Genomic DNA, 14,894 nt, shown 5'->3' on the forward strand with positions numbered 1-14,894 from the left:
ATGTGTTGTGAGTTAACATATTATTATATTATAATGTCGCCAGTAAGTGCCCTATGTCATTGGGTGATAGGCTCTTGTGTAATAAGGTAACATTCCATGATTTTGTAATGTAGCCAGGAAGCACCCCGGGTCACTTGGTGATAGGCCTTTGGATTTTAAATTAACATTTTGTTGATTTATAGTAAGCGCCTTAGGTTATTTAGAAATAGGAGCTTGTGTTACAAGTCACCATTTTATGATTTTTTTTATGCGTCTAGTAATCAGAGATTAGTAGAGAGTTTGCCATGCTACGGAGTGTGCCCACTTTTTTTAGTGGTTTGAGCGCCCTGCCGCGGCCAAGCGGCCGAACTAGGCGCACATTTTTTTTTATTTGAGAAGCATGGTAGGGGTATGAAAAGAGTTGATTTGCGTGGAAATGTCCATATAGGCGCTTATTTTGGAGACGCGTGGAAGTGGTATACCGAATGTTTGCCTACGAGGAGAGGATTGGGAATGTCGGCTATATAGCCGTGTATATTTGAACGCACAGCCAAAGCAAGCGACAATATGAGTTTTTATTTTTTTGAGAGTCTTTTGACTTTGCAACCGAGTACTATGTATTTATTTAACTGACTTGCTCTCGCTCTGGCTTTAATGTTATCCATAAATCTTATTTAATTAAATAGTGGAACTAAATGCTTATTAATTATATACACAGAAATTTGATTTCAATACATTATTTTTTAACTTTTTCGTAATCTTAAAATTCCGAAATCCATTTATGTTTTCAAAAAATTAACCACTAATTTATCAATTTCAGACATCCTAACTGCTGTACACTCCAGGACAAGCTCCAGAGGACATCCGTGAACATATGTGACTTCGAAAGAGTCACCTTTCGTCTTTCGAATAGCTGATATGGTTAAGGCTTATGCCCCTTGAGAGATTGTTTGGCACTGAAGGGTTCAAATCCACTTCATGGTAGATATTTTTTTTTTTTTTTTTTTTATTCAATGTATCACTTCGTCTTTATTTCTTTCTTCATGTTTCGTTAAAAATGTATATTTATATATATTTAGTCAACATTTTTTCTCCGGTACATTGAAGCAAATTAAATTAATATTGTTACTTTGATACAAGGCAATTCTATAATTTTATAATACTAAAATAACTTTTAAGGATTTTAGCATAATTTGTGTATTCTAAAACTCCTAAAAGAAATTGTGAACATCCTATTTACGAAAAAAAAAAGCCGAAGGCAAAAGAAATCTCATACTTTTACTACGAATATATTAAATATGATCATTACCAGTAAAGTTCAATTTACATTCAATTATACGTGAATATTTAACTACGTACATATACTATATTTTTGTGCTTATATTTACATTCCTTATTAATATCTTGTGGTTATTGCGTTGACAAAATCCTTACTTCATGTATATGTCTAAACATGAAAGTAGATTCTTTAGTCTTTATAAATAGTGCGTATTTCAGATTAAAGAGTCTCACAGTGACTGAACGAAGCTTTTTCTATTCAACACATACTAGTTTCAACCACTTGTAACTCAGAGTATAGTTAAAAAAAAAAATTTGTATTTTGTGTTAACAATTAATCTTTTTACCTATAATCAATTGTTAATGTAATTTTTCAGAAATAGTTACCAAAATTTTCGACAGTGCGTAAATCACATACTATTAACAAAAATTTTGTTTCCTCTGTTTGGAAGGTTTCACTATATATATTTTTATAGATGAATAACTTTACAAAATATTAAAATTTCACAATCAAAATTGCTCTTTTAACTATTGCAATCGATCAATTAATTTTACATCGTATGCAACACACAATGATTCGCATAAATTTATTTGATTGTTTGTAGTTGATAAGATAAACCATCAAAAAACACCTCTTGCCACACAACGCAAGGCAGCTAATTTTTTTTTTTTTTTTTGTAGTCATAGTAACAACCACATTGTCGGTATCTTCATTCACGTGACATAGGTTGCTTTTATTAAAAAGTTCGCGAAACTTTCACGACGAGTAGCTTAACGTTAAAATCTTTAAAATGCCTTTTTCATAAATCTACGTATTATTGAGAATCATAGCTGAATTAATTTATCGTAAAGAAGTATGCACTCAAATACAGTAAACAATAATAGTTAGAATACTTCACGATTTTAAGAATAAACTGGAAAACTAGAATAAATAATTGGTCGATTTTTCAGAAAACTGTAGATTTATTAAAGATTTTGCACTACAAATGTATATATTGATACTATTTTGAGGGGGTTGTCATGGTACAGTCAATTTCAAAATTGAATTTTCGTGTTAGAAATGTCTTTGTTGTGATTATTCTTAACAAAACAGGTAAATAATTTAAAAATTAGGTGAATGGAACAGAAAAATGCCCAGGAAAGTAAACACAAACGTTAAAACAACAAATTAACCTAACTTTCGCTTCGAACTGTACCACTATATAGGCATTCTAGTAACGTTGTAACTGGACTTTAAACTGTTATATTTTGAAAACGGTGAAGCTAGGCTTCCTCAATTTTAGTATAGTTATTTTAACTATAATGAGCCCTAACAATTTAAGTTTTGAAAAGATTCTTAATCAAATTTTAAAAGTTATAAGTAAAAACGTGCATTTTCCGACAAGTCCATCTAAAAACATGTGTGTAAGTAGCCAACTTCGCGATTTTATTTCTCAAAAAATGGTGCATCTAGGCTCTTTGAAATTTTAATATGTTATTTATGATACTGGAACATAACTATACAAATTTTTTTAGAAATTTCTTAAAACAATGAAATATCACAACATTTCCCGTAACTTAATCGAAGTTTTTGCTAGCAGAAATAGACCCAGACTCAGTTTTTACTAATATAGAAATTTGTAGTTTAAAAATTTTTTTAGTTCTCACAATTCCTGATTCTAAATGATTTATGACGTTAGCATAATAAAGAGTCTTCTCAGAGTAATAGGCGTAAAAGAGCCTTTTCAAACTGAATATAAGAAAGAGCCTTTAATTTTTATTCCTCCGATTTTAAGTTGGTACTACATTTATGTGTGTATATATATAATTGATCTATAAAAATATATACATTACTACCTTAAAATAGAAGTAAACAAATTAGTTAAAAAGGCATTGATATATGTTTGTTGAACTCCTCGTTTTGCTCTCCAGTAAAGAATAAATGTGTGGATTCGTACAGGGGTACGAGATCAACCGAGAGCGGGGTGAAGAGCAAATGAGAACTCAAAAATATCGAAGAATAATCTTGAGCGACGTTTCGTTGGGCTTAATTATACCAATCGACACCGACACCTCAGTGCGAGTGTACCTATGTATAAAAAGGCTTTTTCTTTTAGTTTAGGAGGACTTTATTCTGCCCAAATATTTAAACAGACTCTTTCTTGACTTTTACTCTAAAAAAACTCTTTCTTGCACTCACCCGATGGTATCTTTCTTAAAAGTATGACGATGCTTTTCCTGCATTCAATATAAATGATTGAACTTCCTTTATAATCTACAGCCTAAAAATATGTTTATTACAATCATCACCCTTAAAGGTAATTCATTTTTTTTTTTTTTTTTTTTTAACAAAATACTGCGGTCTTATAAAAAATGTTAAGTCTCAGAATCTTGCCGAATAAATTTTATTACTTATTCATCGAACTGTTTTATTCATTATTGTTCTTCTGGCTGTCAAAAATAAATAAAAGTAGCACACCTTATTGAAGATTTGCAAACAATTTTAAAATATTTACGCAACTATTTTGTATTGTGTTCATCAATTTCATTTACTGATTAAAATTTTAACATTAAGTAAATAGCAGTAAACGGACGGCTTTTTTTTGTCGTAAATAGGATGTTCACAATTTCTTGAGGATTTAGAAAACACAAATTATGTTAAAATCCTTAAAAGTTATTTTAGTATTATAAAATTATAGAATTGCCTTGTATCAAAGTAACAATAATAATTTAATTTGTTTTGATGTATCCGAAAAAAAATTTTGACTACATATATATAAATATACATTTTTAACGAAACATAAATGAAAGAAATGAAGACAAAATGATACATTGAATAAAACAAAAAAAAAAAAAAAAATATCTACCATAAAGTGAATTTGAACCCTTAAGTGCAAAACAATCTCTCAAGAGGCATAAGCCTTAACCATCTTAGCTATCCGAAAGGCGGAAGGTGACTCTTTCGAAGTCACATATGTTCACGGATGTCCCCTGGAGCTTGTTCTGGAGTGTACAGCAGTTAGGATGTCTGAAATTGATAAATTAGTGGTTAATTTTTTGAAAACATAAATGGATTTCGGAATTTTAAAAGTTCGAGAAAGTTAAAAAATAATGTATTGAAATCAAAATTCTGTGTATATAATTAATGAGCATTTAGTTCCACTATTTAATTAAATAAGATTTATGGATAACATTCAAGCTAGAGCGAGAGCAAGTAAGTTAAATATATACATAGTACTCAGTTACAGAGTCAAAATGCTCTCAAAAAAGAAAAACTCGTATCGTCGCTTGCTTTGGCTGTGCGTTCAGATATATACAGCTATATAGCTAACCTTTTCACTTCTCTCCTCGTAGGCGCACATTCGGTATACCCCTTCCACGCGTCTCTAAAATGTGCGTCTTTATGGACATTTCCACGCGAATCCACTCTTCTCATACCCCTACCGTGCTTCTCAAATAAAAAAAAAAAATGAGCGCCTGGTTCGGCCGCTTGACCGCAGCGGGGCGCTCAAGCCACTAGAAAAAAGTGGGCACACTCCGTAGCATGGCAGTCAGCAATCTCCCTACTAATCTCTGCTAGTAAGCACCCTAGGTTACTTGGTATTAGGCTTTTAGGTTATTCATTTACATTTAATTAATTTACAGAGTGTCCAGTAAGCTCCTTGGGTCATTAGGTAATAAGCACTCGTGTTATGAGATAACATTGTATCATTTTGTAATGTAGCCAGTAAGCACCTTGGGTTATTTAGTCAACATTTCATTAATTTTTAATGCGTCCAGTAAGCGACCTGAGTCACGTGGTAATAGGCCCTTAGGTTATTAATTAATATTATATTAATTTATAGAGTGGCTAGTAGGCCCCCCAGGTTATTTGATGATAGGCACTAGTGTTCTGAGTTAACATATTATTATTTTATAATGTGGTCACTAAGCGCCCGGGGTCATTTGATAATAGGCACTTGTGTTATAAGGTAAGATTCTATCAATTTGTAATGTAGCTAGTAAGCGCCTTTGGTTATTAAGTGATAGGAGCTTGGGTTATTGTTCACCATTTTATAAATTTATAGAGTAACCAGTAAGCGCTCGGGTCATTTGATGATAGGCACTTGTGTTGTGAGTTAACATATTATCATTTTATCATGTGGCCAGTAAGCGCCACGGGTCACCGGGTTATAGGCACTTGTGTTATAAGGTTACATTTTATTATATTGTAATGTAGCCTGTAAGCGGCTTGGGTTATTGAGTGATATGAGCTTGTGTTATAAGGCTACATTTTATCATTTTTTAATGCGTCCAGTAAGCAACCTGAGTCACTTGGTGATAGTCCCTTGGGTTATATATTTACATTTTATTAATTTATAGAGTGGGCAGTTAGCGCCCCGGGTCATTGGGTGATAGGCACTTGTGTTATAAGGTAATATTTTATCAATTTGTAATGTAGTTAGTAGGCGCCTTGGGTTATAAAGTGATAGGAGCTTGGGTTATTGATCATCATTTTATTAATTTATAGAGTAACCAGTAAGCGCTCGGGTCATTTGATGATAGGCACTTGTGTTGTGAGTTAACATATTATCATTTTATCATGTGGCCAGTAAGCGCCCTGGGTCACCGGGTAATAGGAACTTGCGTTATAAAGTAACAATTTATTATTTTGTAATGTAGCCGGTAAGCGCCTTGGGTTATAAAGTGATAGGAGCTTGGGTTATTGATCATCATTTTATTAATTTATAGAGTAACCAGTAAGCGCTCGGGTCATTTGATGATAGGCACTTGTGTTGTGAGTTAACATATTATCATTTTATCATGTGGCCAGTAAGCGCCCCGGGTCACCGGGTTATAGGCACTTGTGTTATAAGGTTACATTTTATTATTTTGTAATGTAGCCTGTAAGCGGCTTGGGTTATTGAGTGATATGAGCTTGTGTTATAAGGCTACATTTTATCATTTTTTAATGCGTCCAGTAAGCAACCTGAGTCACTTGGTGATAGTCCCTTGGGTTATATATTTACATTTTATTAATTTATACAGTGGGCAGTTAGCGCCCCGGGTCATTGGGTGATAGGCACTTGTGTTATAAGGTAATATTTTATTAATTTGTAATGTAGTTAGTAGGCGCCTTTGGTTATTGAGTGATATGAGCTCTGTTATAAGTTAACATTTTATTATTTTTCAATGCGTTTAGTAAGCTGCTCAGGTTACTGAATGTATACCAGGTTTGCAAGTAGCTGTTTTCGCGGCCCATCTTCGATCGTAACACCTAACCACAAACTTCCAAGATCTGTCAATTATTAATTATGATTAAGTATAAGTTATTTTTGATTATCTCTTTTGTAAATTAGTGCATTCCTTTTCATTAAAATGTTATAATGCATATTGAATTTTTGATAAATTTGAGCGAATAAAAACATTCTAGTAATGTATTTAGTTCGTATCGTTCATCAATTAACAGTTAAAATAAAACGTTTTCTAGAGACGCTGCATCAAGAGCTAATCAAATTTTTCTATGAAAAGGTATTTACTGTGGTCGCGTCTACATTAAGCAACATAAAAATAAAAAAAATTGAGGAAAAGCTCAATTATACAGTATCCAACACATTATGTAGAGGTAGAGATAAGCTTAGTCTAATGTGCTACTGGGTACAATTATAAAGCAAACGTTTTTTTAACACTTTTTCAAGGTTTGTTTAGTTGTTTGTCTTGTATGTTAACAATTATTTGCATAATAATACGTTTTTTTACTTAACAAACTAATAATTAAAAATATTTTTTTTCAAACAGAATATTTAAGACAGAAGTAAGTTAAAGTGGAATACTGTGATTAAGGTCAATGACATTTTATCGAATTGTATTGGCAGACCATAGGCTTGTTTAACACAGGTAACTTATTATTTCGAAATTTATTTTATTTTCATAATGTATCAAAATAAAACAGGTAAATAAATTATAAGTATACAATTTTTATGTAATAAAAATGTAAAATAAATAAAATTTTTTCAAAAATGGATTGAAATTCATCATTACCTTCAAAATTTGAGTTGTTAATAGTCATATTGGGGCGTAAAGTGTGTGATACTTCAGTTTCTGAGACTTCAACTGTATGTATATTCAAATTCAATTTGTTTTCTACGTTCATCAAATCTTCGCACCTGAAAGCATAAGTTTTTGTTTTATACAAAAAATCATAAAAGTAGTAATGTGATATCTGCTTTTCTTATTCAGTTCCTTAAATCTAATATAATCAGTACGTGGTCCTTGTTTTCCCCCTCACTTTGTTTCAACAAACGCCTTATGTAGAAATACGTGGTAATGATATTTAAGTAACTAAGATTATGATTAAAATAATAATAAGACAAAATCTTCAACTTGCACTAAAAGCATAGTCAAGAGTGTTTTTGTTGGACCAGTTAAATGAAGATGCAGTCACTATAACTAAACCTTAAAACAAAACAAAGAAAAAAACCAGAATATAGGAATGAAAGCACAACCATACACTCAAAAACGATTTGTGCTTAACAATATAAAAAAAAGCACAATTTGAAACAACTAAAAACTTAATTTACGTATAACATCAAAAAGCTAAGTCGCACGAGACGATTTTTAAATTTTACATACTCGCAGGCTAAAACGTAATGTCGAATTATGCGGCCAATAGCGTAACTCCAAGGCCCTGCAAAACTACTCATCACCGCACGCGATGCTCTCCAGCTCACTCGGTATAACCTCTGTGCTTCGGTTGTAGTCAGTCCGCACCGATCACACGAGAAAAAACAAGCTGATCCATGGTATGAGCTTTGCATCTTTAAAACAACGAGCGTATTGTTGCCATTAAAAGCACGTTTTATTTTTCAATTGTGCTTCCCACGTGACTCAAAATTAATATTTAAAGTGTCTTTTTTCTTTCTTTAAGGAGCTTCCAGCTCACTTCTTAATATCTCCTTGTTTGTTCAAGCACCCAGAATCTGATGCCTTATGTTATACCAAGTGCTGTTATATCTTCAATTGTGTATCAGTAAACACGATAACTCTGTACTTTATCACATGTAAAAGTGTTTTAGTAAATATTATTCATACTCTGACTTCTCCTCTTGAGCATCTACTCTCTCTCTCTCTTCTCTCTCTCTCTCTCTCTCTCTCTCTCTTTCTCATTAACATCTGACTCACTATTCTACAGTCCACCTTTAGGTCAATCTGAGATAATTTATTTAACAATTGTGAAAAAAGTTAAACAAGCCGGATACGGTGCGAGTAGTAAGTTTTCATTACTTAATGAGGCCACGAGTAGACGAGGAAGTTGGCTATATTGGCTTCTTTAAGAACAACCAAGAAAACGCACTCTCAGAACAAGCTCTCGTGCTCTGTACTTAAAGATTTATTTAATTTGCAGTCACAACGTTTCCATTCTGCTGCTGCTAACCATCATGGCCTGTGTGTGGGCCACTTGGCTACACTGTGGGCTGATATAGTCTGTTGTTGTTGTTGTGACTCGTTATTGCTTGCCAAGCCAGTAAACCCATCACCAATGCCACCATTTCGTTATTCTGGTGGGACCAAGTGGTCTGCTATTGCAGCGTTGTGCCCTCGACTTTAAGCGTGGCCTCACGCGGGTTTGGCTTCAGTGGAACTTGGCATCGAGAGGCCCTTGCTGACATTCACCGCCTCCAAGCCCTGCAGGTCTCTCTAGCCGGCGGTTCCTGCTGCTGCTTTTTTTATAGGGCTGAACCTAGGGCACGTACTAGTTATATCTGATTAGTGAGAACAAAAAATTGAACTGTGTGATTTATAAAGTGACTTCAAGTTTATTTTCATTATTATTTAATGGTTCGGTAGTTGGGGATTTGAAGGACTACTTGTTCTCATTAGATGGTCCTAGCACTGTTCCTTCTCATAACCTGAAAACTCTGGTCCCTCTTTGAATTATTTTATTCATGTAAGCCCTTATTTCTGAAATCTTTAGCCATTATCAAATTGTCTCTTCTGAGCTCAATCATTATATTTCCTTGATAATAATGCTTGTGTTCGTTCTACTTGTAAACGAAATTAAAAATATTTAGTTTAAGGAAATTTAATCTGACTGAAAATTTTCTGCCTATTTGCAGTTAAGCTTGTGAAATTCCTGTTGTCACGTGAGGCGTTGAACGATAATCAAAAAAATATTTTGCAGGAGCATCACGCAAATCTATTTTTCCTAACACATACAACTCAAATTTTGATTTAAACGGTTTTACTGCATTTTCGGCTGCTCCATTGCTTGCAAGATGATACAGGGGATTAAAACGATGGTTTGTATTCTATTTTTTTTAAATTACAAGATTCTGCAGAAATGAAATCAGGACTATTGTCTGTTTCTACCTGTACCGGTCAGTACTAAGTCGCAAAATAATCCCTAAATGCATTAATAATCAAAGTCGCATTTATGTTTTTCCCTATGTTTACACCAAACCATTTAAAAAGCACATCGGTGATAGTTAAAAACATGTTGCCTTGAATAGGACCAAAAAATTCAGCACGAATACGAATATTTTGAGCCTTGGGCCAGTCCCATACATGGAGTACTAGGTGGATCATGACCGTGACGCACACAAAGTTCACATTCAATTACACTACTTTCGATATTAGCATCAATACTTGGCCCCCACACTTACGATCTGGCCAGCACTTTCATTTTTACAATGCCCATATAGACCTGATGCACTTCTTTGAGGATGCATTCTCTCAAAGATTCTGGAACAATTAGCCAATGACCCCATAGCAAACAACCATTTTCCAAAACCAATTTTGATGCTTTATGTCTATGAACTATTAAATCACCTGTTATGTCGGCGCAACGTATTATTCGAGTCCAAGCTTGCGCTTAATAACTCGGGATTCGCACTGGGCGCGTAGGTGGGACGCGGGGTTAAAAGGTAGCTAAATTTAATCGAGTTAAATCGGTTGTCAAGCCGTAGTGCGAGGCACTCGTTCGCGGCGCGCCTCTGATTTGTCAATAATATCTGGCACGACGTGTCAAAATATTATCCCGTCCACGACCTAGAGATTACCAATACCGTAACGAGTAAAGGTAGTTACGCTCTAGAGGTGGCGCAAAGGGTAAAATGGTTTAAATTCGCGCTCAGTCTAGGAGCCACCAATACCATCCCGGGTAGAGGTAATTGCCCTAGAGTTTACAACAGCAACGTTCATATAGAGTGGACTGAGAACCATCACGTGATTACGAATGAATTTTGAACAAAAATTTACCATCCTTAAAAAAGATTATAATTCTGTGACATTATTTGGCCTAAGAATTTGCGTGACTGCTGATATTTTTAAATCAAGCTTATGGATTCCACTAGAATCAATTCCATATCCTAGGAGCTGCGTTTCTGATTCAGATATATCGCACTAACTTATGCTTTAAGATAATCTTACCCTTTTGCATCGCATTAAAACTTGTTTTCAATGCTTATCATATCAATCTTGATTTAGACCACCTACGCGAATGTCATCAAAAATACACCAACTCCTTCAATTTCCAATAAAAATTTTTCTATTTCACGTTGAAACCAACCTAGTGCCAAAGCAATACCGTACACTAAATCTATTTAGTTTCATGTGTTGGTATGCTTGCGTTTAGTCTAACTAAGATTGAACTACATGGCCTTTTCACGGAGCCAGAACATCTTTAATTCAAGGAATCAGGTATTTATCAATGTTCATCTGCGGCTTTGATGTGACTTTGAAATTATTGCAGATCCTTACCTAACCATTTTTTTTTTTAATTGTCAAGATGGGCGTATCTCACTGTATCTGTGTTCTTTAAAAAAGATCTTATATCATGCACTTCCCCTACACAATACTTTTTTTATATTTAGATTTTTATCTTTGTTTTATTGCAATAGTATTTACACGTACGTGAGTTAATAATTCATGTTTTTTTTTTTTTTTTTTTTTTTTTTTTTTTTTTGTTTTTTTTTTTTTTTTTTTGAGAAAGAATATTTGCAGGTAAACATTTTTCTAGCTTTCATTTCTAGCTTTAATTTCTCTATTTTTGAGTCTCCAAAATGTCCAAAATTATATTTCTATAGGCGCCTTATACCCAAGAGTAAATCAACACTTTTCTCGAGACTTGAACCCGCAATTCTTCTACACCCAAATCGAGGCCCTTACCCACTCTCCTATGAGCAATCCTGAAACTAAAAACTCGATTACTTCTCGTCATAATATGGTTAGTAACTTATTTTTAATTAAAATATTTATTTACTATTCATTAATTAATCAGGTTTGATTAATGAATAAATTGTTTATTTAATGAACTAATTTATGTAGTTACATGATTTTTTTTTAACTTAGAAATTAATATATTTTAGCAGAGAAGCATTCTTACGTACGAATAATTATTTATTTACTTATCGTTAATTTTTTTACTTTTACAATAAATAAATAGATAAATAATTATTCATCCAATTTTCTCAGTTTTTTTCAAAATTTTCAAAAATTTTTTAAGCATTTCTATTGTATTCTATAAATACATTAAGTGATATTTCTTGCGTTTCGTTTTCTCACAATTTTTTCATTTGTAATTAAGGTAATTTTGAGACTTAAGGAAGTTCATCACAGTTAATGGAAGAAAATTTTGCAGAGGTAAGGATACCGCAAATAAACGCAACAAAGCTGAAAATACTTTTTTTCACTGGAATGTACTTACATACACGCTTTTACGCATACTCGACTTCTTTATTCGTGAGTTATTCAAAAAAACAACTTGTAGATCGATTAAAAAATTAAATAGATGCATCGAAAAGTAATCTTTCGTACAAAAAAATAAGAGACTTCAACAAATCATATAAATACAATTTTTAGTGATTTTTCCATAAGGTTACATATTAAATGGCGATGTTTTAAAATTAAAGATATGAAAAAAGAACATTAACGATTTGCGATTCTTCTAGATATTTTCAATGCGATTTCGAATACGCACTCAATATTTAAACATCTATAAAAAAAAGTATGTGTGCTGAACGTCCTGAAAAGACATTTACTAGCATGTAATACTACCCTATTGATGAAAGCGGTACGAGATAGTTTTTTTAATTTTTTAATATAATTATATTTGGAGTATTCAATATGGACTTGAAATAAGTGCGTGAGCTTATGTGACAGATGTAAGCGTGACGTTAGAGATATAATCAGCATAAGTAGTAGCAAGTTGTTTGAAATCATCGGAAGATTCGATTAAAGTACACAGTCTTATACTGGCTAGCCTACATATTGTTTATACGGTATTGTGTCATAATATATTGTTTATAATCATTTATTAATTAATATCAAAATATTTATTGAAACTAAGCCCAATTAACGTAGGTATACTCATTTCAACGATAACTGCACAATATCGTACACAATATTGTTTCATAGAAGGTAAATTTACATTCACAATTATACTGTCTGCCATATAATTTCATAGAAGTACAACTTCATACTTAGGTATTGAAGAATCTACTGTCCACCAGTTCATTTTTAAATTTGTTTTCTACAATTCCAAGGTTTTCCAACTACAGTCCTTATGTTAATACCTCTATTTGACCAGTAGAAGGAAAAATCCAGAACCATATTGAAAAAAAATAAATGCAGAGCGAGAAAAACGATGTCTTCGTTCAATAAAAAATATTAACTATCAAAAAAATATTCTGCACTTATTTAAGAAAAATTAAAATTGAGTTAAATGTTATTCTTTTTACATGCTACCCTACATTTAAAAAAAAACGTCGCTCAAAACGATCCTCCGTTATCGATTAGAAAATCATTGCTATTTTAATACCATTTTATAATAATGGCATAGAGATTTTTGTATGAAATTTATTTATGAGGAAGATAAGCAATCGATATATACACTGTAAAAATTTCAAAGAAAAATATATTTTTAGAAGAGATGCAATCAAAACAAACATAAACTATTTTAGCCCCTGAGTCAGTTGAGCAACTTTTTTTTTAATTATTGAAAAATAGCTATACAATTTTCACCTACTCTTAACGTTGTACAAGTGAAAATATAATGGCTACTTTATATATTTATACTGTTAAGCCGTACCTAATTTCCAAATACATTTTCTAATAAAATTAACAGAGTTAGAAATGATATAGATAAAGTAACATCTTCAAAAAAGAATTCAATCAAAATCATCAGTGTAATTTGTTTAAAAAAAAAAAAAAAAAAAAAATAGCAATTTTACGAAAGCATCTTTGCAACAAACAAATGAATTTTTGTTACAACTATTCATTACATCAATTTGAAATTTCAAGCATTTATTAATGCAATCAAAATACACAGGTTTTTTGATTTTGGAAATATTTGGTTGAAGGGGCTATTTGGTATTAATACTTAAAAAATATTTTATTTTTAGTGATTCTTGTAACTTTGTGGGTGAAAAAAATTATCGATTGCAATAAATTTTGTTTTGTTTTGTAGATCTTGTCAAGAGCTACATTTTACTCGTAAACCAATTTTTTGTGCGATCTATATTCTTTGTACTATTCAAAAGAAACCAATTTTTTTTTCTTTACAAAATTTTTTAACAATGTTTGAAAAAATTTACCTGTTACTGAAGACGGTTATTCGAAAGTCTATATTATTTTTATATGAAAATATTTTTTTTTTTACTGAAGTATCTGTGAGTTTGTCAGACGGGGTCTCAAACAGATATTTTTCTGACACTATTTATAGGTATGTCAAAGTCCGTGGAGATTGGCAGAAGTAAATAAGGAGTCCACTATATAAGTAGCACTTGTTAGTGGGCGATAATGGTTCAAGAAAAATTGAATTCGATGAAGATGGGGGGCTTTGGGCGACCAGTTAGGGCAGTGGTGGCTCTACATCAAATTGGCAGAAGTCAAAAAGAAGGAAACAATAACCATGTAGGACTTGTTAGTGGGGGTATGGGGTCAAGGAAAATTGAGTTGGGTGAAGGTGGAGGGTTATGGGCGATCAGTTAGGGCAGTGGAAGCCCGATTGGTGGTGGTCAAGAGGGGGTCTAAGAGGAGCTTAGGGGTTTTGTGTGTAATTCTTTTCACAAACAACCGTATAGTGAAGGAAGATGTATACATGTATAACTCCAAGCTTATGTATTTGAAGTAAATGTCAAAACTGTTTTTATTAGTGTCAAACTATTCTCTTATTACCCTATAATTTCTTAAATTCGCTTAATTAATTTCTTTCTATATTAATTAGTGTCACTAGGCACTTATTAATGGCATCAAAGCACACATCTCTCGTTTATTTCGAAAATATTTAGTTGAAGGGGTTATTTGTTATAAATAATTTAAAAATATGCTATTTTCAGTGGAAAAATCCTAAAAACCGTTGTATTCGCAGACCGTAAAACCACTCAACCAACCTTAATAAAAATTTTGCGTACTGATTCAAAATCAGTGAGTTTGGTTGTAATATTCCACAACACAATATGCATTACCATCATAATTTATTGACAGTACATAAAAAACAGAGCTTTTAGTCATGCAGCTGGGTATCCCGGCTACCGACGGCACTATCATGTCTGATAGAATGACTAACTTGGATAAAAAGTGGCAGGCTTTATGTACTCTATTAGTGGAAAAATTGCTGTCGTAATTATATTTTAAATGTTTTTCAGAAATAAATGTAAAAAAATATTTGTTAGCAAGAT

The 14,894-nt window shown here is 32.4% G+C and overlaps 1 protein-coding gene across 3 annotated transcripts in view; it reads right to left on the reverse strand.

Moving 5' to 3' along the window:
* Positions 1–14,894, reverse strand: part of trc (Serine/threonine-protein kinase tricornered) — a 952,993-nt gene that overhangs the window by 797,709 nt on the left and 140,390 nt on the right. For all 3 annotated transcript variants that reach the window (XM_089592301.1, XM_089592302.1, XM_089592300.1), the window contains exon 2: positions 7,258–7,382. In XM_089592301.1, coding sequence (XP_089448427.1) covers positions 7,258–7,382 — 125 coding nt within the window. The remainder of the gene's footprint in view (positions 1–7,257; positions 7,383–14,894) is intronic.

The sequence above is a fragment of the Copidosoma floridanum genome, unplaced genomic scaffold, assembly GCF_036245765.1.
Source record: "Copidosoma floridanum isolate Cflo_tuat_1 unplaced genomic scaffold, Cflo_Japanese_pri ptg000016l, whole genome shotgun sequence".
NCBI lineage: Eukaryota > Metazoa > Arthropoda > Insecta > Hymenoptera > Encyrtidae > Copidosoma > Copidosoma floridanum.